This window comes from Gopherus flavomarginatus, chromosome 10 (genome assembly GCF_025201925.1).
Source record: "Gopherus flavomarginatus isolate rGopFla2 chromosome 10, rGopFla2.mat.asm, whole genome shotgun sequence".
Taxonomy (NCBI): Eukaryota; Metazoa; Chordata; order Testudines; family Testudinidae; genus Gopherus; species Gopherus flavomarginatus.
In genome coordinates this window covers 21,427,911-21,455,639 of record NC_066626.1, presented here as the reverse complement: position 1 = coordinate 21,455,639, position 27,729 = coordinate 21,427,911, and the positions used below count along the sequence as shown (strand labels likewise).

The window sequence follows — 27,729 nt, the reverse complement described above, 5'->3', positions numbered from 1 at the left end:
CTCCATTTACTTCACCGGAGTTCAAGTAGAGAGAATTTGGCCCACAGTATCCTCTGTAGTACTTAGGTACAAAGGGATAAGTTAAAGATGTGGCATCTGGCTTGTATTCATAGTTCCTTGCTTTTTTTTTGCTTAGTGACACAGCCAAAAACATTTTTGGATGTTAATGTCTCTGGAACTTTCACAAAACATCTGTTTGGCAGTGATACTTTGAAATTATACTTTGCTGCATATTCATTGTTCTCCCATAATAATTATCGCTGTGCATGTAGGGTGGGATTTTCAAAAGTGCTTAACTTTGGCCCTAATGCTGCTCCCGTTGGAAGTCAATGGACGTTTTACCATTGGCTACAGTGGGAATAGCTGGATAAGTGCTAAGCACTTTCAAAAATCTGACCCTTAATGCCGAGTAAACTGGGTATAGTTACTGAGAAACCTGTTCTGATTTTTCTGAACAATATTATCTGTTTTGATACCACTGCTACTATGAATGAATAAATTATCATAGTGAGAAACTACTCCACAGTCTGATAAAACAAATTAATTATGTCCGAGGTTTGTATTACAGGACACACACACACAAACAGGGGGAAACAGACTGGGAAAAGACCTTTGGGGCCTCATCAGAGTGAAACACGTTTTGGAGGGTGACTATTAAATTATAGATACTCATTTAACATTTAAAATTGCTGTCAAAGTACAGAAATTGTTAAATTAGTGAAACCAAATTAATAATAGTTACTAATAGAGCAGAAACATTAGGAGGAATTTTGCCTTATTGTAAAGAGTTCAAGTGAAATGGGAAGGTGGTAACTTCTAACAGTGATTGAACAAAAGGAGTGTAAGCAGCGCTTACTCAGCAAATATTTGTACTGATATACCTGTATATAAATTCAATGTATAAAAGCATGGAGCTGAATCGATATTTTAATACCAAATGTACACTTAATATTCGGCACTATTGGTAAACACATTGTGTTTTGCAGACGGTGGACATTCATAAAGAGAAAGTTGCTAGAAGAGAAATTGGCATTTTGACTACGAACAAAAACACCTCAAGAACCCACAAAATCATTGCACCAGCCAACCTGGAACGACCAGTTCGCTACATTAGAAAACCTATTGATTACACAATTCTAGATGATATTGGACATGGAGTGAAGGTAGGTGATCTTATAAAACACTCGTAAATTACTGTATGGTTTCAAAATGTAAAGACCTGGAATAGTGACTTATTCCTGTCTTCCACGTTGCAGCGTGAGTTTTCTCAATTTGTTTAATTCAGATGGATGCAAGAGGAATCCCCCCGGTCCTGTTTAACCTTGCAGACCATTTTACCCCTGATTCTGGGTATGCGTATGACCATGGAACTCCTCTGGGGCACGGATAAACCTGCTTACTTGATAGAGGCTAATATCTTTGCCCTTGTTTGAATCCGTTGTCAGAAGGGACCTGAATAATGAGAGGCTATTAACCCTCTGTCCCTTCCCTGCCTGAGTTACTGCCACAAAATACAGTTGTTGACCCAGGTGTAATACCAATAGTGCTACTCTGGGGCTCACTGGCAGGAGATATTTGTGTAAAAGGCAGCATTTAGTGTGCTTTAGTTTTAACGGTTGTTGAAGAGAATTGTAACATGACTTGATGTCCAGTAATGGGTTTTCTGAACCTGAAAACTGCCACAAAAACCTGGGCCAGCCAGTTATGCCTTTTCAGAAATATTTTTAAACACAGATTTCGGATGAATAGTACAATTTTTAGGGCCTGAGTTTATATGTAGTTACTAGAACTTTACAAGCTAATTAGGCACTAACTGCAAATTTGGCTAGATCCATAACTGCCTGCTTTTTTGCAGATACCTGGTTGGTATACACAGTAATGCCATATGCAAATTAGACATGCATTTTAAAAAATCACGTCTAACGTAAATAAAAACTTAGAAGATGAGACCTTATAATTTTTGTGCTATTAGGAAACTATTTGACTATAAAAGAGGATTGTCAACATTACTTTTTGAAAGAAGAAATGTAAATAACATGAAGCAGTGTCGTTTCCAAAACACATACATTAACAAATCCACAAAACTTTCAAAGTAGTGGTGCAATAACATGCTTTAAATCAATTGATTGCAAAATTTCATGTGCATAACATGAATTTAATTATTTCATGTCTGAATTACAGTTTATAAAGTTAAGTAACTAATGCAAGTAGACAAATCAGCTTTGAATTTAAAATTGAAATTTAAAGCTTTCTTCTTTAAAGATATTTTCAATGAAGCAATATTTTATTTAAGAGCTTTTGAACATTGTTTTTGTTACAAAGTCATATCTTATTCTTCATTAGAAATGTTTGCTACTCAATTTGTGTACATAATCTGGTAAAAAAAAAAAAAAAAAAGATGTTTTTCAGCACATTTTTGCAGAAATATTTCATACCTGGAAAGCTGTTTAGGAAATCAACTGCCTTGTGTTAGAATCTGCTGTCTGTTTCTATAAAAGAATTCGTGCATATCAGCAGAATTCCTTATGGTGAATCAATAAATATATTAGCATGTCAAGCATAAAAGTTGAATTATTGTAGCTATCGTTTTTATGATAAACTTTGATTTAATGAGATTCTTCCAGGACAGCTTAAGGAAAAATTATTTATCTCTGCTACAGCACAGTTTAATTTAGACTCAGTTATACACACATTGTAATCAGAAATCCCGTTAACTTCAGTGCAACAAGATCAAGCCCAAAGTGATATGATAAACTATGTTCTTGCGAAAGAATCTGACATCAGAGCTGCTCAGATGAATAGATTAGGGTATCACATGTTCAGATCCTGTGACAGTTGCTTAAAAGCAAAGTTTGCTCCAAAGAACCTCTAAATTGTGCTGCATTTTTATTTAGGAAATGAAACTCTGTAAACATTGTGTAGTTGGTCAAATGATCATCAGTGTGCACTGCTACTTGAAATAATAGTTTCTCTTTTGTCTATAAGGTCCACAGATCTGTTAACTAATGGGCTCTCATCCTTTATACCCATTCTATAGACAGAACTAGTCACCTCACACTGAAGAGTTCACTGTTTTTTGTGTGTGTGTGTGGTTTGTTTGTTTGTTTGTTCTGCCTCCATAGCTGCAAGGAGGTTTATTGGGCAAAAACATTATTTAAAGGAAAAGGTTTTGGCTACAAACTTGCCTCTATAGTTGTGTTTCGTGCTATAATGCAAGCCAACTAGCTCATCCCCATACTCACCCTTGCTCCTTCTCGTAAAAGGGCTGCTATGGAGACTCAGGAGATGTTGAGCACGACTCCCTCCAGGGGTTTCCCGAGCCACCTGATACCAGCTTGTGCAGGAGGTGCCTCAATCTGTATTCCCAGCCTCTACCCATGGGACTTCCCCTCCAGCTCTGTCCCAGGGCATTCGCTTCCTCTCCAGGGGCAGAGTTTTATCCCTCTGGGAAGTTTTCAGTCACCAGCAGCCTCAGTTGAGGACAAGGGGTGGAAGAATGTTGAATCTTGGGATTGAGCATAATTGGCCTGACTCTGGCATAGCAATTTTTCTTCAAGGGTGGTCCCCCCAGTGCAGACTGTCTAAGCCTCATTCTGATGAGCTGCAGACAAGGGGTTCAGTGCTGGGTCTGATCAAGTGCCTTACAGTTTCAACTTCAAAATGTCTAGTGGCTGCACAATCCAGGCTGAGGATATCTTTATACACCTCTACCCCGATATAACGAGGTCCTCGGGAGACAATCTCACCCCGTTATAGGTGAGACCTCCCTAAATAAAACTTACTTTGCCTCCCCCCCGTTCCTTTTTCCCTGACCACCCCCTCCAGAGACCCCTATCCCTAATCACCCCCTTGATCCCACCCTCTACCCAAACCCCCTGACTGCTCCGCCCCCTATCTGCCCCGCCCCCTGACAGGCACTCAACGGCAGGGGCAGGAAGCGGAGCAGCCCGGCCCCAGTCCGCTCCACCCTGCCAACTCTCAGCCATGACGCTCTGCTTCCTGCCATCAGTGAGTGCGGAGATGTTGGGGAAAGAATGCCCCCAACACTCACCTGTGGCGGGAAGCGGAGCGACGTGGCCCCAGCCTGCTCCGCTGTCCTTGTCCCAGCCCCAGTCCCAGACATGTGGCTGTGGGGCAGCTGGGGAAAGGTCCTGCACTCACCTGCAGTGGGAAGTGGAGCGCCACGGCTGGGAGCTGGCGGAGTGGAGGGGAGCTGGCTGGGGCTGTGTCGCTCCGCTTCCCACCGCCGGTGAGTGTGGGGAAGTTGGAGAAAGGACGCCCCTCGCGCTCACCGGCGGCGGGAAGCGGAGCGACACAGCCATAGCCTGCTCCATTCTGCCACCTCCCAGCCATGGCGCTCCGCTTCCCACCGCTGGTGAGTGTGGAGAGGTTGGGGAAAGAACGTCCCCCGCACTCACCGGCGGTGGGAAGCGAAGCGCTGCGGCTGGGAGCTGGCGGAGTGGAGCGGGCTGGGGCTGGGCTGCTCCGCTTTCACCGCTGCTGGTGAGTGCGGGGGGGATCCCTTCCCCCAAGCCCTCTCCCCCGAGCGACACGGCTGGGGCCAGTGTGCGCTGCTCCCGGCCCCCTGCTAATCCCCTGGGCCACTCTGGGACTGTAAGGCTCCCAAAAGTGCCCTCCCACAGCTCCTGCCCCCCAGACTCTGGGATGGGGGGAATCCCTGACCGCCCTCAAGACCTCTGCCCCTTATCAAACCCCTCGGCCTGTCCCAACACCCTTAACACGCTGCTCAGAGCGGCATGTAAGAGCTTTACCATGTTGTATGTGAACCCGCATTCTATCGGGTTGTGTTATATCGGGGTGGAGGTGTACTGGGATGTTAAGTGATTTCTCAGAGCTACATCTTTAGTTCATCTTCCTAAGATTTATTGAGCACTGCCATGGGACCTAAAGTTGGTCCTTAACATCTTGACTCTTTATCTTATTGAGCCCAACAGGAAGGCATCCATATATTTCCTCTCCATCAAAGTGGCCATCCTGGTAGGCATTACTCTCCCAGAAGGTGGCAGAGCTTAGGACCTTATCTATTGAGGGATAATACTACATATTCCACAATGATACGGAGTATGGCGAGTGGCGAGTATGATTTTTTGGGGGCTCTGTGAAAAATTCTCTCCCAGGAAAGAAGTTGTGACATATATGGGTGTTGGTAGAGCCTTTGAGATCTACCTCTGTTACACACAGTGCTCCATTTATTCTCTACCATCTGATATATAAAGAAAAGAGAGTATCAAAAGCCACTGTTTCAGAATAGTTGAGAAAGTGCATCCATGAAGCCTGAAAGTCAGTGTCTTTTTCCAAGCAACTGAGGTCAAAGTCCACTCACTGAGAGTGGCAGCAGCTGACCCAGCTAAGAAGCTACATGTGCTATGAGATCTGCAGGACAGCCACTGGGTTATCCATTCCTGCCTTTTTAAAAATGTATAAGCTGGACATTCAGGCATCAGTGGATGGTACCTTCAGTTTGAGAATGTTTCATGCTGTGGTCTGAGTAGTGGAGAAATAATTTAAAATCCTCTATGTAGTTAGTTCTGTTTGAACCCTCCCTGAAGCCACACTATGAAAATCCCATTGGTTAATGAATCAATGGGCCTTGTAGATGAAAGAGAAGAGGGAAATTTTATTCTGATTTGCTAAACATTTCCTTCCTCTGAGTTGCATGATCCTCAGATCTGACCCCAGTAGGATAAAAAAATCCTGTTCCGTTCATTCAAATTAGCTCAAAATTACACGCTACAGTAGGAATTCACAGTATGTTACTGTAGTGCATATAATCTCATTTAAGTTTCAGACCACAGGGGATATTACCCTTTGCCATGGAAACTGTCTCAGCTGGTGAGCTCTTCAGAGTAGCTTGCCATGCTCTCCCGTCGCAGTGACTGACAGGTCCGGTTCTGGTTATGTAGCTTCATGAAGCTAAGAGCCTATTGGTCATTAGATCTGTGGACCTTGTAATTTAGAGGAAATTTTCAGTAAATCAAAAAAATGTATTTTACCTGTATAATATAGTGGAGTTTATTTGGAAACTAAATATAGATGACTCCAAATATGGTATGTCTAGATGAGTAGCAGTTGGGATTCCGAGCTGCTCAGTGTTCCCAGTATCACGTAGGGCAGTGGTCCCCAACACGGTGCCCATGGGCACCATGGTGCCCTCTGGGGCATTTATATGTGCCCGCCTAGTGCCCAGCAGGGGAGAGAAGCCGTGGCCCCATGCCTGCCAGGGACAGAGAACTCCAGGGCTGCAGGCTGCCGGTGCCAGTGTTCTCTGTCCCTGGCAGGCGTGGGACTACGTCTTCTCTGGGGCTGCAGACTGCGGGCGCCGGTGTTCTTGGTCCCTGGCAGGTACAGGGCCGCGGCTTCTCTCCAGCTTCTCCGGGGCTGCAGACTGCAGGTGCCGGTGTTCTCGATCCCTGGCAGGTGTGGGGCTGTGGCTTAAGCCGGAGAGAAGCTGCGGCCCTGCGTCTGCTGGGGACAGAGAACTTTGAGGCTGCGGGTGCCGGTGTTCTCTGTCCTCCCGGCTTCTGTCTGCACTGCCCAGAACTGTCGCCCAAAAACAAACAAACAAACAAACCGCTCTGACTCTGCAGAATGGACAGAATGCCACCCCATAGCACGTGCTTGCTTCACTGGTGCCTGGAGCGCCCTGTATGTGAGTAATTGTTGGTGCCTGCCACACTCTTCTGAAAACATGAACGTGCTACTGGCCACAAAAAGTTTGGGGACCACTGACATAGGGTATAAGAAAATGCAGCATTCTTAAAAATGTATTTAGAACTAAAAAACCCAAATAAATAGTCAAACCAATGGACTGGTATTTCTGAACACATTTTAAGGCTTGTGAAACTGTCTGGCATTGTAGCAGCAGGACATAAATACAACTTAACTTTAAAAGCTAGCGCCTAAACTCCTAATTTTACTCAGTCTTTGGAGTGCAAAAAATTGAGATTCAGGGTCCTCTTTGCTAGGAGATCTTTCATCACTTCAAGTTGAGTGCTAGCTGACATGACAGGGCTCGCTGACAGGACGCTTTTAGATTAGGTTAATACTCCAGAATGAATGTGCTTCTGCTTTAGCAAATTGGAATTATAGTAATACACGTAAAACACAGTTTACTCGCATTCAAATTCTCATAATCAATGAGGATGCTTTTTGCCACCTAGTATAAATTCACTTGTAAAGTTAGTCCACTTAGAACCCAACACTGTCACTGTGGGGAGAATGTTGACCCTTGGAATGTTAGCAGTGGGAGAACTCGAGTGACTGCGCTGTCTCACAAATAGTTGGATATTTAGTTACCTACTTAAATTTAAGACATATCTGGAGGCTGTTTGATTAACCAATGTGTCTATTAAAAGTTTCATCTTGAAAATCTTTTGTTCATGGCACATTCTGCTTTAATCACTCTTTCTATGATCTAGTGATACATTATTTTGTTGATGCTGAATGCTTAACTTTTTCTTTCTTATTTCCTTTCTCTTCATATCCTGAAGTTCCAACTAACCTTTCAATGCTTTTTTCCCCTTACCTCTTTTATTTGCTCCATGTATGCATTAAGTGGTTGCTTAGATTTAAGGTAAGAAACCTCAGGGCTGGATTTCCATTCTTATTCTTTAGAGACTATTACACATGGGGAGGGATTTGAAATTAGCATGTCACTAATAATAATTTTTTAAAAGAATAAACCATTCCTTCTCCCTCCTTATGTATCTATCTTCAGTCTCAGTGTGATTTCAGTGTGGATAGACATTTTGCAATATAAATGGATGGATTTAATGTAGCTAATATTTGCAGTTAATTATAAAAGCTAACAGTGAAATGTTGACTCATTTTAGTATAGCTAGTTTTCACCTCACAAGGGAGAAATAGTGTATTTACACTGAGTGGAAATAAATGGCATATAAATGAGTGGTTAGCCGAATTTAAACCTCCCCCTGTGTAATACTCTTTTTATCCTATATACGGTGTGATTTATGATTCACTTTGTGACCAGTATTTCAATGTAAAATTACTCAGATAAAGGGACACCACGATTGTGTTGCAAAATCAAAAACATTTTGTTATATGAAGTTTTGCCTTTTTTTTTAAAGTTGCAGTATCACACATTAGTTACTTTAAATAAATGTCAGAGTTCTTCTTTATGTAAAATACTGGTATGTATAGAGGCAAACTTTTACAGATAGTTTCTCAGACTTAGTAATATCACTATGCAAAATGTTAAACCACTCTTGAAAATATTAGATTGCTTTTAGTATGCCACTAATTTAGCAGTATTACGTTATTTCATCAATGTACTTAGGCCACAAACCTGAAAACTGTCATATATGAGTACTCCCAGGTGAGCCTAAGGCCAGCTCTACATTACAAACTTACCTTGGTATAACTGTGTGGCTCAGGGATGTGAAAAATCCACACCCCCGAGTGATGCAGTTGTGCCAGCCGAACCTCTGGTGTAGACAGCACTGTGTTAAAACAGCTACTGCCTCTCTCACAGGGGTGGATTAATTACACCAACAGGAGAAACTGTCCCCTAGGCATAGTACAGTAACCCTATCAAAGGAGGAAATTAGATTGGTGGTTTGCATGATTTATTCTTGAGAAAGCTATGTAGGCTCTTATTTATTACCTTATCTTCTAGATGCTTTTAAATTGATTGCTTAATTTGTTGTGGTATCTTTCCAGGTATCCAGACTGACAGGACAGCATTTGTAATGCAGTAGTAATGCATTTTTAATACTGAATTTCCCAAAGAGAGTTTCTGTTAAAAAAAAAAAAAAATCCTATTCTTGGTGTGGTAACTTTGAGTGATTTGGAAAAGCAGCTGGCAGATTCTCAAAGTTTTCATTAGTTTCTCCAAGTTATGCAGAAGTAATGATCTAAAAGTATTATATGTTCACTTCATTGTAGATAAGAGCTGGCAGGTTCTCTTCCCCTTTGCAGTGATGGTAAGAGCCTCTTTTCTGCCTTTCAGAGTCAGAAATTCTTCTATCTATAGAACTTGAATGATTCTAGTGTAGGTCAAGTTAGAATTTTAAAGTTACTTTTCAAAGAACATCCTTGATCTCAAGCTTGATTAGGCTAATCAGACAGTGTGTCAGACAATCTTTTGTTGCCAGATTTGTGGGGTTTTCTTTATTTAAAATAAAAAAAGAAAAAGTTGTGTTGTATGTTGCTCTTTCAGGTTTAAATAGTTCATTTGATCTGATTTGCACTTAAAAATCCTAGGTGCACAGACTGGCACATGTGCCTGGAAGCTGCAAGTGAAAAATGGCCTCCTTAGTCATATAAATACAATTGAATTGCAATTGTGACCCATTTTGGAGGAGATCACATATATAATACTTACCGTATATAGTCGTTCATAAGCCGAATATTTTTGGTAAAAAAGTGATGTGTCAAATTTAATTTTAAATTCTATGGAATCATTGAATTGAATATCTGATACATTGTCATTTTGTTTACCTGGAGTGTCTGCAGGCATGGAGCCCATCGGCTCCCTGTGGCCACGGTTCGCTGTTCCCAGCCAATGAGAGCTGCGGGAAGTGGCACAGGGGCTGCATCTGGCCCTTCAGACATTTTAATCTGGCCCTCGAGCTTCCATCAGGGATTGGGGTCTGGGGCGTCCCCTGCTCCAGCCAGGGAGCGGGGTTAGGGGCTTACCCCACTCTGTGTGTGCTGTGGCTCCGCGTGGCTCCCGGGAGCAGCGGCATGTCCCCCCTCCGGCTTCTACACATAGGATGCTGCCCTGCCACAACCGCCACCCCCGCAGCTCCCATTGGCTGGGAACCACAGCCATTGGGAGCTGCAGAGGCGATACCTGTGTACGGGGCAGCGCAGAGCTGCCTGGCCACAGTGCTGCATAGGAGCTGGAGGGGAGGACATGCCACTGCTTCTGGGAGCTGCTTGAGGTAAGCGCCACTAGGAGCCTGCATCCCTGACCCCCTCCCGTGCTCCTGTCCCAGCCTGGATCCCCATTCCATCCTCTGAACCCCTCTGTCCCAACCTGGAGTACCCTTCTACACTCCCCAGCCCCATCCCAGAGCCCCCACCCCAACCCCCTTCCCCTGCCCCAGCCCAGAGCCCCCTCCACACCCAGTGAATTAGGTCTGATTTCTTTGGAAAGTGCCTCCACTTGAGACCTGATCCTGAAGAGTGTTCTGTATTTAAAGAAATGTTCTCTATTGACATGTTCACTGCTATTTGCAGCTAAAGAGTCACAATGTTTAAAGTAGATCCTGTCGTAAATGCTTCAGATCTTTAGACAGTAGTTGCCAACATGCCATGTGACTACACAATACACCTGTGCAAATACAGGGGCTCGTAGCATGTCTGGTGGTTAGGTGTTAGTAAGACTGTACAATACATCTATGTATCTGTAAAATATTTGTTCATGGAACTACTTTTTTACCCATGAAATCATTCCTGAAGGTTGAATAGTTCAATCAGAGCAATTCTGCAGTTCATTCAAGGCTGCTCTCATGTTAAAACAAACAAACAAAAACCACTCTAATTTGTAGTAGTTTCATATCAGCTATAAGTCTGTTGCTGCATAATAGATTCACACTGTCATACAGTGGGAGAGTGAAGGACTCAATCTATTTCACGTATCAAAGTGAAGATTGAGATGACTTGGTTATGGTCTGTAAGACTACGGGGAGAAGATTTCTGGTAGCACAGAGCTCTTTTAATCTAGCAAAGACCTAACCAGATCTAGTGGCAGGAAGCTGAGGTAAAGCAACTGGAAATATGAAATAACTGGAAAAACTGATTTTTAAGAGTGAGGGTAATTAACCATTGGGATGTGATGGATTCTTTCACTTGAGAAGTCTTAAAATTGGATGCTTTTAAAAGATATGGAGTTAGCATGGAATTGTTCGTTGAGTTTTCCTAGGCTTTTTCCTGCTGAAAAAGCTTATGGTGTGAGAGGGTGGCATGGTTAAAAATTGAAAAAAAGCTGGTTTTGGGGAGGATTGGGAGATAAAAAATAATGGCTGGTAGGTTTGGTGATTGTTTTCAAGATGACCTGCACAGGGAAAAATGAGTGTTCACCTATTTTTTCTTTTTTGTGATTCATAAAGAAGGTGGCCTGAACTTATTAAAGAAGGAGTTTCCTGCCCCTTCCTTTTTATTTTACATTAGAAAAAGAGGGGGAAAAGCTTTGAAAACACACCTTTTGAGCTGCCTTTATACTTCATTAAAGAAATGTGCAAGTAATTTTATTTCCTGTGCAGTTCACTTTTAAATATTTGCAGTTTTGTGTGTTCTTCACCTTGCCTTCCACCAGTTTGGGTGCCTCTAGTGATAAGTGTTGCATGATCCCCAAACCTGTTCTGACTATGAATTAAATCCCTGCTGCTCTTGAATCAAGGCCTTAGATTCAGTTATCTTGTCAGTATCTCCTCTCATTTTTTCTTAGTCACAAGTAAATCCAGGAATCAAACAACTTAGAAGCATTTATGGTTATTGTAGTTCATGGGGCACTAGAAGACAATGCAGCATGTTACTTTTCAAAATCTTTTCAAGTGCCTAATATAGAAAGAATTAAGTTGCTTTGTTTTTTGCAGCCTAATAAATCACTGAACAGTCTGACAGTACTTACATCCATTTATTCGTTCCTGAAAAAAAGTCTAGGTGGGAAACCTAAGCTCATCTTTATACGGGGTAATTAGAGTGCAGCAGTTTGGTCCGCTCTTCAATTACTTGGCATGTGAACACCTTACATTTTAAGAGGAACTTAATTAGGAAATAAAATCAGAACCTCTTAGTAAGCGCAGTTATTCTAGAAATTAAGTATACTGGGCAAACTTAAAAATCTGTGAGTGAATGCAAGAGTAACGTTCCATTCTCTTGCTGCTTATTTTAAAAAAAAAAATCTTTAGGGTCACTCCTTTAAATTTCCAGAGTTGAGGATTAGTGTAGGAAGATATCTGTGTATGACATGCACGTGTGTGCACACAGAGAAAGGGTATACAAAGTGGATCTAACTGCAGATATGTGAACATTTTTCCAGTAATGAGGGAATGAATATTTCCCCTCTATTTCTGGTACTAGAAATCCTTAAATAGACAGTGAAGAGGGACTTGAAAATTGCATCTTTCTTGGGCTGAGGGGTTAGGTATGAACTGACTTGCTTCTCAGCTGAAGTTACTGTTGCAGTTTCCTACTTTATCCTAACACTATCTCTCTTTCCATTTCTCCTCATCCAAGATAATCGGAAAGCTTTCTCTGTATGTTGTATGGTATTGTTCTAGCAGTGAAGGTCAGTCAGTTAGAACTGTTGAAATAGCTGTATATTTCTCATAGCTTTTCTTGATTATTTGGCCTTAAGTCAAAGTGGAGACAGTTCAAACAGATCTGTGTAACTGACAATAGCTAATCTTAAATCAGTCAACCCTTTCAGATTTGTAAAACAGCTGTGTAAGCTCTGATTACGTGCTCTCTTTCAACATTACACTTTCACAGTATCACATGGGGGAGTCTAAATTTAATCATGCATTACCCTCTCTTTCATTTTAGTCTTTTTAAAGAATGTCTCCTTTCTTTTTCACTGTTTAAATTCCTAGTTAACAAAGAGATTCTTGTACTGTTTTTAATCATGTTTTTTAAAACTGTTTCTTGTCCATCTTATGTAAAAGATATTGGCAGTCACTGGAGTTCTACCTTGGTGAGGCAAACCACAAGCATGACTTCCAATTTTCTGCTACACTGTTCGATTTACCTTATCCTTCCACTACTCCCACCCCAACTCTCTGGGGCTGGGACTCTAATCTCTGTTTGTTTGTACAACTCCTACTATAGTGGGAGCCCAACACATTATTGCAGTTTCTATTACTATTATAGTAATATTACTAATAACAGCAGTGTAGTTTCTTCTTTAAACTTTGAGGGCTATGTTAAAGTAGATTTAATCATATAGTTTAAGTGTAATCCTATAGGTAGTGGTTAAGATGCAGTTTGTGTCCCTGAGTGATAGACGCTTAAGGGAGGTTTGAAATATCTAGGATGGAATTTTCGAAAGTGCTCCCACTGGCCGAACTCTGTTCCCATCTGAAGACTTTTGAAAATCCTACTCATAGAGCTTAATGTGTGATTGACGTCCCCTGCATAAGAAGTGACCTAGGGGCTAACATTAATAAAGGACATTTGTTTTAAACAACTTGGACAGGTAAGTGAGTGATACCGACAAGTTTGATGAAAGAAGATGGAGATGCTGCAACTTTAAAAAACAAAACTACCAGCTTTTGGGATGTGTTTTCCATGTTCCGTGTATAGAATAAATTTCACTTTCCTTTCATTATACACTTTCCCTCTCCTCCTCAAATTGATGTAGTTCAGTGCTTACCTAGCCCTTCACTTAAAGTAACTTTAGTTTTCATGTTGCTTAAAGTTGGCTTAAAGGACTTTATGATGCTATTTGCAAGATATGTTTGTAAAACTGATCAGAACATTTGAGACTTTTACTGGCTCAAAAATTCTAAAAATCTCAATAGTCAGTTCTTTTAACTTTTTTTTTTTTTTCCCTGGCAAGCTAAAAGCAGCATAGCTTTGAGATTTCCATCTTCTGTTTTCACCTTCTATATAGGAGTCAAATTTCAGTGTGTCAGGATAATATATTAATCCTTAAATAATCTCTGTCATTTAAACGGCAACACAAATAAACACTGCTTGGCTTTTGGAGCGATTGAAAGGGTGTAATTTGCCTCTAAGAATATTTCTAAACATCACTAACAACTTGATCACTGAGCCTTTTCTATAAATAGGGGGATTTACTTTCTGGAAATATTGCACGTTATTTGGGAATAATATATGTTGGAAATGATATACTCTGTAGCTGTGTGCAATACAGCATGGATGGGTATCAGAAAAGGAGAGTGTAAAGAGTATTTAATAATGGGAAATAACCAATGTAAAAACAATTAAAACCCTAAATTATTTAGCACGAATCATTTGACATTATTTATAGGATGGGGAATAGATTTAGGGCTCATAGATTAAAAAGAGATTTTATAGATCCTCCCTAAATATATGTGTATAAATTCTCTTCCTGCTGTATCTACCTTTTGTATGCAGTCAGAGAGAGCTATTAATTGGCTTGGTGAATACATCAAAAACGTTTTGATGTTTATAATTCATGATGTAAGTAGTAATTATGTTGTCAGTCAGCACTGAGATCAGTCAACGTTGATGCTGATGACTTAAATAGTGAAATATTAACTTGAGTTCGTAGTTTCTGATTATCTCACTGTTTTCGAAGGAAGAAAACAGGAAAGATCACATCAGTAGTATTCATGATTTCTTTTTTCCTATTCCACAAACTAGAGATTTAGTTTAGCTTAGACCGTTACAAAACATGTAGCCAAACTAAATGTATATCTGTAGTTTATGTTCATTAAATAGTTGTGGTATATTAATGTGAAAACATTACAATATATAGCATTCTTGTTTAAAGCATAATTTTATATTAAATCTTAAAATGAGAGAGTTTAGTTCTATGGGAGCATACTTTGAATATAAAAATAACTTTTCTAAAGTTTAGCTGCTCTTTAGTTATATTAATTCCTGTATTGTGGCCTAGTATGAACCCTGCTTAATCCTCTAGTTTTTTTAAAGTCCATTCTCAAACAGTATGGGGCAATTAACATTAAACAGTGCAACCAGAAATAACTGCTCTTTATCTTAAACAAATTAACAAAACAAAAGAAAAAACTACTTAGTTGCCCTGCTAAAAGGAATTTTTAATTGGATTAAATAAATCAACATCAGCAGAGATTTAATATTCATGTGATGGCCTAAAGGCAAATGCAGTTTCTATATACAAATCTTTGCAAACCCCACATAACGAAGAGTCCTTTGAGTGCAACTGTTGATCTTTAGCAGAGTAGAAGTTGCGTATGAGATGCATGGCCTCTCAGTTTTTTCAGTTTAAACCTTCCCCTGTCTCTTTAGTACTATAGAATGAATTTTCAGGGAATCTTGCTATCTGATTGCCTAAAGTCTGAGTATAGTAAAGGCTGTTTTTTTCCTCCGTTCTTTCATGCAGGTTAGTACACAGAATATGAAGATGGGTGGTCTGCCTCGTACTACTCCACCTACCCAGAAACCACCCAGCCCACCAATGTCAGGAAAAGGAACTATTGGGTGAGTACAATTACTATAAGTTTAATATTTTCGTAGAGAGTAGATGGGGAAGAGATATTCCTAAACAGCTGAACACCTACATTTCTACCATGGAAATTTTTTTAAACATCTTCCTTATTCTTGCTTCTTGTCCACCATCTAAAGATGGGCTGTGAGGCTTGGAGAAGTTTTACCACCATCCTTTGTACTGACCACATCTTAAATTGTAGGTATTGTGTTGCTGCCTGTGGATAATGAAAGTCATTAGAAGTTTTATTCAGGAAGCCTTTCTTTGATTTTTGGCTTGTATTATCTGTGGTGGATAGAATTAGTGGTGTGTTTTTCTGACAAGCTGTACTGTCTATCTGCAATAGCTAACGTAATATCTAAATTGACATACTTGCCACAGGTTGGGCATATATGCAGTGAAGGGTAAAATGTGCTTTCCAGTGGAGCTATGAACCTGAATTCTACATTTTCTTCACCTGATAAGAGTCCTTACGAATTATGTCCTGAGGAACAGCAGCCCTTCTAGTTATTGCATTGATGTGGTGCATATTCATGGTTGCATTCTCTGAAATGCTTCTGGTTTTGCGCAGAGGGCCAATTAGATAGGCAGAATTGTGGGGTCTAAATGTGTGAATGAGATGATGGTGTAGGGAGGAGGGGTTTAGATTTATTAGAAACTAGGGAAAACTTTTGGGAAAGGAGGAGCCTGTACAGGAAGGACGGGCTTCACCTAAACCAAAATGGAACCAGATTGCTGGTGCTTAAAATTAAAAAGGTCGTAGAGCAGTTTTTAAACTAAGGTCTGGGGGAAAGCCGACAGGTGTAGAGGAGCATGTGGTTTGGAGCGGAGGATCTATAAATGAAGATTCCCTATGTCCTAATGAGGAGAAACGGAAGATAAAATACAGGTAGACTCTGATGAGAAACAGTCAAATGAAAAAAAGTTCCATTCGATTACATCATGTAAAGGCAGGCAGCTAAAAAGTGACAGATTTTTAAAGTGCTTATATACCAATGTTAGAAGTCTAAATAATAAGGTGGGTGAACTGGAGTGCCTCGTATTAAATGAGGATATTGATATAATAGGCATCACAGAAACTTGGTGGAAGGAGGATAGTCAGTGGGACACAGTAATAACGGTACAAAATATATTGGAAGGACAGAACAGGTCGTGCTGAAGGGGAGGGGGTGGCACTATATGTGAAGGAAAGCGTGGAATCAAATAAAGTAAAAATCTTAAATGAACCGAGCTGTACCGTAGAATCTCTATGGATGGTAATTCCGTGCTTAAATAATAAGACTATAGCAGTAGGGATATATTACAGACCATCTCACCAGGAGGTGATAGTGACTGTGAAATGCTCATGGAGATTAGAGAGAGTAAAATAAAAAACTCAATAATAATGCAGGATTTCAACTATCACCTTATTGACTGAGTACATATCACCTCAGGAAGGGATGCAGAGATTAAGTTTCTTGACACCTTAAATGGCGGCTTCTTGGAGCAGCTAGTCCTGGAACCCACAAGAGGAGAGGCAATTCTTGGTTTAGTCCTAAGTGGAGCTCAGGATCAGGTCCCAAGAGGTGAATATAGCTGGACTGCTTGGCAATAGTGACCATAGTATAATAAAATTTATCATCCCTGTGGTGGGGAAAACACCACAGCCACAGCAGCCCAACACTGTAACATTCAATTTCAGAAAGAGGAACTACACAAAAATTAGGAGGTTAGTTAAACAAAAATTAAAAAGTACAGCATCAAAAGTGAAATCCCTGCAAGCTGCATGGAAACTTTTTAAAGACACCATAATAGAGGCTCAACTTAAGTGTATACTCCAAATTAAAAAAACAGAGAGAACCAAAAAAAGAGCCATCGTGGCTAAACAACAAATTAAAAGAAACAGTGAGAGGCAAAAAGGCATCCTTTAAAAAGTGGAAGTTAAATCCTAATGAGGAAAATAGAAAGGAGCAAAAACTCTGGCCAGTGAAGTGTAAAAATATAATTAGGAAGGCCAAAAAAGAATTTGAAGAACAGCTAGCCAAAGACTCAAAAAGGAATAAAAAAAAAATTTCTAAGTACGTCAGAAGCAGGAAGCCTGGTAAACAACCAGTGGGGCCACTGAACGATGGAGATGCTAAAGGAGCACTCAAGGACGATAAGGCCATTGTGGAGAAACTAAATGAATTCTTTGCATTGGTCTTCACGGTTGAGGATGTGAGGGAGATTCCCAAATATGAGCTATTCTTTTTAGGTGACAAATCTGAGGAACTGTCCCAGACTGAGGTGTCATTAGAGGAGGTTTGGAACAGATTGATAAACTAAACAGTAATAAGTCACCAGGACCAGATGGTATTAAAGATGAAATTGCAGAACTACTAACTGTCATCTGTAACCTATCGTTTAAATCAGCTTCTGTACCAAATGACTAGAGGATAGCTAATGTGACACCAATTTTTAAAAAGGGCTCCAGAGGAGACCCTAGCAATTACAGTCCAGTAAGCCTGGCTTCAGTACTGGGCAAACTAGTTGAAACTATAGTAAAGAACAAAATTGCCAGACACACAGATGCACATCACCTTGTTGAAGAATAGTCAACATGGTTTTAGTAACGGGAAATCATGCCTTACCAATCGACTAGAATTCTTTGAAGGAGTCAACAAGCATGTGGGCAAGGTGGATCCAGTGCATGTAGTCCTTTTAGATTTTCAGAAAGCCTTTGAAAAGGTCCCTCACCAAAGGCTCTTAAGCAAAGTAAGCAGTCGTGGGATAAGAGGGAAGGTTCTCTCATGGGTTGGTAACTGGTTAAAAGATAGGAAATAAAGTGGAGAGAGGTAAATAGTGGTGTCCCCCAGGGGTCTGTACTGGGCCCAGTCCTATTTAACATATTTAGGAATGATCTGAAAAAATGGGTAAACAGTGAGATGGCAAAATTTGCAGATGATACAAAACTACTCAAGATAATTAAGTCCCAGGCAGATTGCAAAGAGCTACAAAAGGATCTCTCAAAACTGGGTGACTCGGCAACAAAATGGCAGATAAAAGTCAGTGTTGATAAATGCAAAGTAATGCACATTGGAAAACATAATCTCAACTATACATATAAAATGATGAGGTCTTAATTGGCTGTTACCACTCAAGAAAGAGATCTTGGAGTCATTGAGGCTAGTTCTCTGAAAACATCCACTCAATGTGTGCAGCAGTCAAAAAAGTGAACAGAATGTTGGGCATCATTAAGAAAGGGATCGATAAGAAGACAGAAAATATCATATTGCCTCTATATAAATCCATGGTACATCCACATCTTGAATACTGTGTGCAGATGTGGTCCCCCCATCTCAAAAAAGAGATATTGGACTTGGAAAAGGTTCAGAAAAAAGCAACAAAAATGATTAGGGATATGGAATGGCTGCTATCTGAGGAGAGATTAATAAGACTGGGACTTCTCATCTTGGAAAAGAGATGACTAAGGGGGGATATGATTGAGGTCTATAAAATTATGACTGGTATGGAGAAAGTAAATAAGTGTTATTCATTCCTTCTCATAACAGAAGAACTAGGGGCCACCAAATGAAATTAATAGGCAGCAGGTTTAAAATAAACAAAAGGAAGTATTTTTTCACACAACTCACAGTCAACCTGTGGAACTCCTTGCCAGAGGATGTTGTGAAGTCCAAGACTACGACAGGGTTAAAAAAAAACAACTAGATAAATTCATGGAAGATAGGTCCATCAATGGCTATTAACCAGGAGGGGCAGAGATGGGCCTCTGTTTGCCAGAAGCTTGGAATGGGTGACAGGGGATGGAACACTTGATGATTACCTGTTCTGTTCATTCCCTCTGGGGCGCCTGGCATTGGCCACTGTCAGAAGACAGGATACTGGCTAGATGAACATTGGTCTGACACAGTATGGCCATTCTTATGTTCATGTAATGGCTGGTCCTGAAACAGAGCTTATTGTGTTAAATTCAAAATAAGATATTTACATGTATGCAGACTACTCTGATTTAGTAGTGGAAAGGCAAACTGACTCCTCAACTGCTCAATTCAGATCAATAAAATATGCAAAACAGAAAATTCCTGCATAGGAAAAGGGTTTGGGAAATGGAGAGCATAAATCCCATTCTCCACTCCCTGGTCATAAACTGGATATTGCAGATGTGTGGAAAAACTGTTTTTTTGAGTCCCTTAGATTTTGCTACACATAACTGGTGAAAGATCTGTGGCTGCGCTATATTCTGACTAAATTTGCTTCTGTGCATATTGCTTTTTTTTGTCCAGGCGTCACTCTCCCTATCGCACACTGGAGCCTGTGCGTCCTCCAGTGGTACCAAATGACTATGTACCTAGCCCAACACGTAATATGGCTCCCTCGCAACAGAGCCCTGTTAGAACAGCTTCTGTGAATCAGAGGAATCGCACATACAGGTATTCAGCCTACTCCTGCACAGAATATGTTTGGCCTAATACAGTAATCTATACAAGATGCACTGCTGTGATTAAAATCAGACCCAGACCCTACAATAGAACCTCACTAATACACTATTGACTGGGAAACCCATTGTGCATTGACACAAGGACACAATTAAAACAAGAATATTCCATCATAAAATTTACTTCTTTTCCCCACAATTACACTTTAATTTTGTAAGACATAGTACTTCATAACATGCTTGTAAAATAGTATAGTAGAAACAGTCATAGTAATATGGAACTTTGCAACATCACTATTTAATCTTTACAAAGATTTGAGGAGATTATTTTGTGTGTGCAAATTATGAGGTATGCTTATTGGAAGACTACAAATTGCTTGTGCTTCATAAGCGAAGTTTTTTGAAAAATAAAAGATCTTGAGACTTTAGGTTGAACAGTGCTAAACAGTTCTGTAAAAATGAAGTAATCATAACATATAAATGAGGAAACCACAAGCTTTGAACCCAGAGATGGACCACAGTTATGATGTATAACAGAAGATACTGTTCCTGTCTCACTGACCACTAGAAGACTTCATCAGTCCTAGGAATTGTCAGAAGTATAAGATGCCACATCAGAGCTAAAATTCTCTCTCTTGAAATGTTAAATTCTTCTTTAAAAACATTTAAGGAGGCTAGCGAATAGTTTTATACCATATCCATTCTAAAAACGAAAAAACGTGACTTTACTGAGTTCAGGAAATGTTGATAGATTTAACCCTTCTACTCCCAACAATACTTAATGTAGAAGCATATATAATAGAATCTTGCTAATCCACTTTTTGTAATCTGTACAAAAATGAGCTCTGTCTCTCCACTCAGCAATGATGTCATGGTAATTAGCTTTTCAAAAGGCCATATATACTTGTTAGATTGCTAGTGCCAAATGAATGAACATTCTTGATCCAAACTAAATGCTTTTGTGAAAAATGATTTTTGTTATATCAACTTCAGTTCTTTGTTTCTTCCAGTCATTAGTGTGAAGTAGCAAGTTTCCACTGTATGTTTTTTATGTATTTTCTCTGTGGACCAGATTATTTATGTTTTGGTGGCTTTGGTTTCTTTAGCAGCAGTGGGAGTAGTGGAGGGAGCCACCCAAGTAGTCGGAGCAGCAGTCGAGAGAACAGTGGAAGTGGAAGTGTGGGTGTACCTATTGCTGTCCCCACTCCATCTCCTCCTAGCGTCTATCCAGGTAAATAGGAATCTCACCTTCCTCTCTTTCTGTCCAAGTCCGAATGTTTTCGTTTATTTACTGTTGTGTTTACAAGACTCTGAATCTCTGAGAATTTTTTAAGCCAGCTTTTCCAGAACCATACAAACTTTAACATTGTTTTGGTGCTAATAATTAAAATGTGGGTGCACTGATATTCCCTGAGTGTGGAAATGTTTGTTATGCAGATATTTTCCTGTCTGTTTGCCTTTTATGTCAATTGGTTAATCAAAACTATTGATTCATTTAAGCCAGCTGAGACAGGAGCTCTTTGACTAGATGTGACTAGATAGGACACAGCACTGTTCCAAGAAAACAGTGTGTCTCTGTCCTTTTAGCCAGATAAATGGTCTTTCATTTGCTTTCTGTTCATGTAGGCATCTAGAAGTTTATTAGAAGCTTAGATTTATTTTTTTTTAAAAAGGCAAGGACGCAGTAAAGTAAATCTTCAGTATACTCATGAAAGCAGAGCAGATTATCATGGAAAAGGCAGTCCGTCAAACATAAACACATTTGGTTCACAGAAAATGGTATTTGTATTCTCCCTTCTTTTGCTCACGTAGTGTTGAGGATTTTCTGTGTGCTTCTTTCCTCATTCTTCTCAATGAAATGAAGGAAAACATTATTTAGCATAAATTGTGTTCTGAAAAACTATTTTTCTGGGCCAAAAATTGCTATGGGAAACTGTTGGCTTCCCTTTGCAATATGTTTAATTTGGTACAAAAGCTACAGAGTTCTGTGCTGCAGATTGGAGAGTAACTAACAAAGGGAGAAAGCAGTCTTTCTTAAAGTAATGACTTTCATTGAGAAGTACAGACGTTGGTTTCTACATCTGTAATTGATAGCAGACTTTCTTGATCCAGGTACCCTTATTTGCTGCATATATTGGAATGCTCTTTTAATATAAGCTTCATTTTTTTCTCATCCCCTCTTTTTGTGCTAGAACATTTAACGTTTACTGAATATCTAACACTGAATTGTCAGAAGGCTTTTCTGATCCTTGCTAACCTGATCTCTGTATTAACTTTACCTCTTTTCACATAGCCCCTGCTGGCTCAGCTGGCACTTCTCCCCTTCCTGCTACCTCTGCACCTGCTCCTTCCCCCCTTGCTCCTGCTACTGCCCCCTCCGCTGCCCCAGATGCTGCAGCTGCAGGAGCCCAGCCTCTTGCTGATGGCATCACCTCTCCAACTCCCCCTGCTGTTTCTTCCACTCCCTCAGCAGGTGAGTGTCTGCTCCATTTCATAGACAGGTGAACCAAGATGTGAACAGAATCTGAGGCTTTTCAGAGATCCTTAGGAGTCATTGATCTTTATGGCTTTTTCTGGTTTGGTTTTATTGGATATGAGTTTAGTTGGAAAACACCTGTTTTTCCAGGAGATTCAGAGTATTAGTCCTGTAAACAACCACTATATTGTATGTTTGCAGCAGTACAGATAATGCGAGCCACCCTTACTTCTGCATTGCTGCTGGCGGTGGCTCTGCCTTCAGAGCTGGGATCCTGGCCAGCTGCTGCCACTCTCCAGCAGCAGCACAGAAGTAAGGGTAGCAGTACCGTAACCCTCCTACAATAACCTTGCAAACCCCCTCCCTACCACAACTCCTTTTTAGGTCAGGATCCCTACAATTACAACACCATGAAATTTTTGATTTAAATAGCTGGAATCATGAAATTTATGATTTTTAAAATCCTACAACCATGAAATTGGCCAAAATGGATTGTGAATTTGGTAGGGTAGAACCATGAGGTGTCTTGGGCCAACATCTCTCCTTTCCATTAGTTGTTGCAAAAGAGGCATACGTTCTTGATTCACTACTAGTGAAATGGAAGTTTTAATACCCAAATTGAGTCATTTTCTGCCCAAAGACTTTGTTCAATAGGTGATATATATTGCATGTACTCAAGCTTGCTTTCTTAACATTTATAAAGCCACTCTGCATATTTATTTTATTTCTTTAATTGCTGAAGTTTCAACCTGTTATTTACTAAATATAATGTAAGACTAGTATGTATTGCCTTTTGTTTGATTTTGGATGTAGTATTGTTATGTAAAGATCTGTTTTATATATCAAAAATGGCTTACATGTATTTGCAGTAGCTGATTGTAATGGGTTCTGCTTCTGATCACAGAGCTGTATTAGTTCAGATGTTTAATAACTTTGGTCTACAGTCAGGCTTATTTAGAAATTTTGTAACATGCCAGAAAAATATTCTTTTAGTGTTTAGTTAAAGGGTAAAATTAAGCATGTATCATTATTTCCTAATCTCATATATAAGAATTCTTACAATAACTGTAGAGGCACCTGAGCTGTGATGAATCTCAGTGGCAACAAATCATCATAATGTCTGAAGTATTTGTGCAGTTAGAAGATGAGACTGATCAGCCAGAAGTTGGATTGATTTTCAGGTTTTTATGCACTGATGTATGAAAAATGTTACAGGTCTCTAGGTCTTAAACTGCACTACTTGTGGATTTTTGATAAAACAATCAGAATTAAATAGAAGTGAAAAACTCAAGTCCTTTAATAAAAATTCAGATTATCTGATTTTTAAAAAATAATTTACTATCTTCCCTTTGTTAAGGAATAAAATAAGAGGTGCCCAGTTTCTCCTTGTATTAGCCTAGTGTTCAGATGACTTCCCTGAAATAGGATGCATGAGAATAATAGTTTTGTTTTACAGGGTTGTGATTTTCCCCAGCCTGAAGAAACTCATTGTTTTTATCCTTTTAGGGATAAAAAGACCAATAGAAAAGCCACTAATTTTATGAAACAAAACCTATTATGTGTGATTGACTTTGAGCATATTTATTCCTTAAATACAACAAGTACATTGTTATAAATTCTTTAAGTAAAACAATAATCCAGTAATTCTCAGTCTACTCTTTTGTATTTTCCAATGAATACAGATAACAGAATTAGTGTTGAAAAGGTAAACAAGATGTTGTGATATTTTGGCCAGTCCAGATATGCTAAAAAGACCACGGCTGATGCCAAGCTGGCCAGACAGGAATGCAGATTCTTAATGGATAAAAAGCCTCCTGCCTTCCATTGACTCTACCTACTAGTAGCATCCCTCTCCACCTACCAGTAACTCCACCCATTCTCTTCCTCCCCTACCTTCTTACTCTTTCCTAATAGGCATAACAAGAACCTTTGTGATCTCATCACTTCCCTGTTAGCTTAAAGCTTTCATTAGCAGACTGAAATTGCACCCTAATGTTTCTAATACATAAAAAAAAGCTTTAAGCAAAGGTTTCATCAATCAGAGTGACATTCAAAAAATGAGAGAAGGACAGAAATTCACTGGGTTGAGGGTTTTTTTGGGGAGGGTAACCCTTGGGTTTTTTACAATCATGAGATTCACCTGTAATGTTGTGGAGGGGGAACCATGCAAACTGAAAACTGTCTAGTTTACGTTAGTGTCAATAACGTGCTTCAGAGCTTTAATTAGATGTAAACATATGGTAGCTTAACATCATGGTTTATGACTAGTTCATGTGTGATGACAATGAGATTCAAGTTAAATTACTAGTCTTCTAGTTGTGATTTCTGTGGTGTAGTTTAAGGTAAGCACACATTATTTACTAGATGCCTGAATCAGTTTGATATAGAAATTGTGTGTGTTGCAATGTTAACATTGGTTGGAATAGAGAGGTGGTATTTAAGGGTTGAGTCAATTAAAATTTTTCTAATACATTGGAACATTGTACTGGATTCCCTTTCCTCTGCCCAAGCTGTTTGTTCTTTTTTATTCCCCCAAAATGATCCTCCACGCATTTCCTGAGAGCTGTGGCTGTGATGCTCCTGAGATGCCTGTGGTCTTTAGTCATAGAATAGAACATCTTTGTGGTCCCTACAGATGACTTCCAGTTGAATTAGCGGGTCCATTGTGAGTGATTTGGACACTTGGCTAGCTAACAAAGAGATGAAGCATCTCTACCTGAAATTCTAGTTCAGTTTGAAAAAGACCTCCATTCATGAATATACATTTATTATGAAGCATCATATAATATTACTAACTGGAAACAGTGTCCTCCAATTCTAACATTTTAAAGCTAAAGTTCCTCATTTCTGTATTTGCTTTTGCTGGTGGTGCTAAGTATAGCAGTTGAGCAAGAGTTATTTTTCCTTGTGTCAGTATTCTGCAACGTTCAGCTGATCTGGCAACTGAACAAAATGCTCTTAAGATGCAGACTTACTGTTTCCTACCCCTCCCCCAATTCAATCCTTGGAATAAGTCTTGAATGTAGGCATTAAAAAGCCAGACTTCAATCTTTTCTCTCTGCTAACACATCTTTCTTTCTAACCTAGGTCACCCTGTTCAGTTCTACAGCATGAACAGACCTGCCTCCCGGCATACACCCCCAACAATAGGGGGCTCTTTGCCATACAGGCGCCCTCCTTCCATCACTTCGCAAACGAGCCTTCAGAACCAGATGAATGGAGGGCCTTTTTATAGCCAGAACCCAGGTAAGAGGGTTACTTCAGTATATCCAATCCAAAACACCAACGGGTTCATAACTTCAAAGCAGTGAAGTCTGTTTGAGACTGCGCTCTTTCCACAGTAGATTTTGTGAGCTGCTTTTGGTGGTTTCTAAAACAGTATTGGTAGCCCTGGTAAGCCTATTGTCCACATATAAGGTGTTCGGTTCCCATTAATGCAAACAGCCTACAATAGTTTATTTTTAATTGAAGTGAGTTTGTAAAACAAGTGTCTGACTTGACAAGACTGTGTGGGGAGGCATTACACACAATCCCCGTTACACGGCACATCCGGTGAATCTCATTCTTGATCTGCAGTACCCCTGTTGTTCCAATCCTGGTGTGGGTAGAGTGTTTGATCTTTCATGAACTATTTGAATCCTGGGTTCCCATTACTTCCGCCTGGAGACTTATGTTTCTCTCCTGAATAATGGTCAGTCTAGGACGCAGGCCTTCCTCTTGGAGTGTGTTTTATCAGGCATCTAGGGTCAGGATTTCATTGGTGCTAGATATGGCAGGTAAGAGGACCTTTGCCACAGGAGTCAAGTTTCATATATGCTGGTTTAGTCTAACTGGTGACCCTTCTCTAAAAGTAGAAGGTTGAATTCTTATCTGCTCAATTTTGAGGCTTAACAAGAAGCGACATGTTCTGTATCTGAGTAGGAAAGTGCTGGCCATTCATATAACCAGACCTCTTGCCCACATTTCTGATTAGAGAGGGGAAGATGTTTAGCTTCAGAACAGATTTTCCTTTATACAGAAGATGCAGAGAGATTCAATAGGAATGTTTGACGATTATTGATTTTCAAATTTCTTATACTTAAGCTAGATATGTGCAAGTGGTGCAATGATGCTATTCTACAGTTCTGCAGTTTTAAATTGTATATTTATCTTGAAATTATGCCCAGATTCCAGCATCTGGCCTAAGGGATTTGATCAAACTCAAACATATCATTTTATCTCTAGTTGCTAGCTAGCCTCAAAGAGACATTTATTTGAATCCAGGAGGACGAGGTAGTAATGGTGGGTGGGGGAGTGAAGATGCATGACTAAATTATACTATCTGCTTGAGTTATAGTATTTGTAGTGTACATTTATAGGCATGTTGAAGGGTGAAAAAAGATAGAGGGAGAAGGAAAAGGAAATAGCGTCAGATACAACTAAAAAGAAATGCCTTCTGAAGTAAAGAGGATTTTCAGTATATCCAGAGTGTTCTTGACCACTGTTCTGTATTTCTGTTTTTAATGAAACGTCCTTTGGAAGTTACCACTATTGTATTGTAAAAGATGCCAGATATTCTGTAAATAAATTATGTAACCATAATTCAGTCTGTTTACCCAAGAAGAAAGTAATGATTAAGAGGATTATTCACTTGAACTATAAATCACAAAGAAAATATTTCAATGGCAGGGATACTTGGCACAGCATAAATAAGGAGATGCAGCAGAAGATGTTCCTAAATCAATGACCAGGCAGAATGTGGAATCTTAGTTGTATTCAGAGGGGTATTAAGGCAGGATCTGTGTATCTGGACTCCCAGGAAGGGAAGGGGAGCCTTTGGACTCGCAAAGTTAGAATCCATGAGTTGAACATATGACGAGTGGGAGCTGCGGTCTCCATTCGTAGAAGGAGGAAGCATTGGCAGGATGGGAGACCATAGCTGCTGCTTAGCCCTACTGTAGGGTGGGGGAAAGAACAGATCTTAAAGTTTGGGGAGACCAGTGGAGGGGTGGTGGTGAAGGAAAGGCCTTTGGAGATTATCAGGATAGAAGAAGCAGGGATGTCAGATCAGGTTCATCCCATTTAATATGTGGCATTTTTTTTTTTCAAGAAAGCAGTACTGTTTTTTTTCTCATATTGTGTGGATTTTGTGCAGGGGATATTGATGCATTTTCCCTCTGCTATGTTTTATATTGCTTTCAGCATGAATTTTTTTTTTCTTTTCCTTTTTGGATAGCAGTACTAAGGCTATTTAACTTTTATGCTGCAGTGGTGAGGCTGTTTTTTGGAAGGCTGTGGGGATGTAAGCATGCCTTTTATATAAATATGACTAAAACTGGGTTCTGAAGAACTACTAGCAATTGCAAATTACTGTTGAGGATAAAGAGGATTTTATGACAGTCTTTCATTGCAGGAAAGAAGGAGAACTGAGTAAAAGATGGCACCTAGATTACAATCACTTAGCTTATCACTGAAATGCAATTGCTTCTGGGATGAGACACCAGTGCTTAGTAATACTCAGTAATATTGCTCAACAGTTATATTTAGTGAAGTGTACCATGCCCAAATGCAAGTAAAGGGAGGAATTCAGATAAAACAAAATTAGCTGAGTTAGAGTATGTACAGAGCGCTGGTATTAACATCCCTAGTCTTTTCATAGATTCCAAGATCAGAGAGGATCAGTGAGATTGTTACAGT

At 39.9% G+C, this 27,729-nt stretch overlaps 1 protein-coding gene across 9 annotated transcripts in view; it reads left to right on the top strand.

Annotated features, from left to right (window-relative positions):
• The window catches only part of ABI2 (abl interactor 2), a 122,303-nt gene that overhangs the window by 76,592 nt on the left and 17,982 nt on the right, over nt 1–27,729 (top strand). For 3 of the 9 annotated variants that reach the window (XM_050969594.1, XM_050969603.1, XM_050969602.1), the window contains exons 3-9: nt 987–1,163; nt 7,577–7,594; nt 15,059–15,156; nt 19,426–19,572; nt 20,684–20,808; nt 21,871–22,050; nt 25,141–25,299. In XM_050969594.1, the coding sequence (XP_050825551.1) occupies nt 987–1,163; nt 7,577–7,594; nt 15,059–15,156; nt 19,426–19,572; nt 20,684–20,808; nt 21,871–22,050; nt 25,141–25,299 (904 nt within the window). The remainder of the gene's footprint in view (nt 1–986; nt 1,164–7,576; nt 7,595–15,058; nt 15,157–19,425; nt 19,573–20,683; nt 20,809–21,870; nt 22,051–25,140; nt 25,300–27,729) is intronic. The other 6 variants (XM_050969595.1, XM_050969596.1, XM_050969599.1 and 3 more) reach the window with 6 other exon arrangements.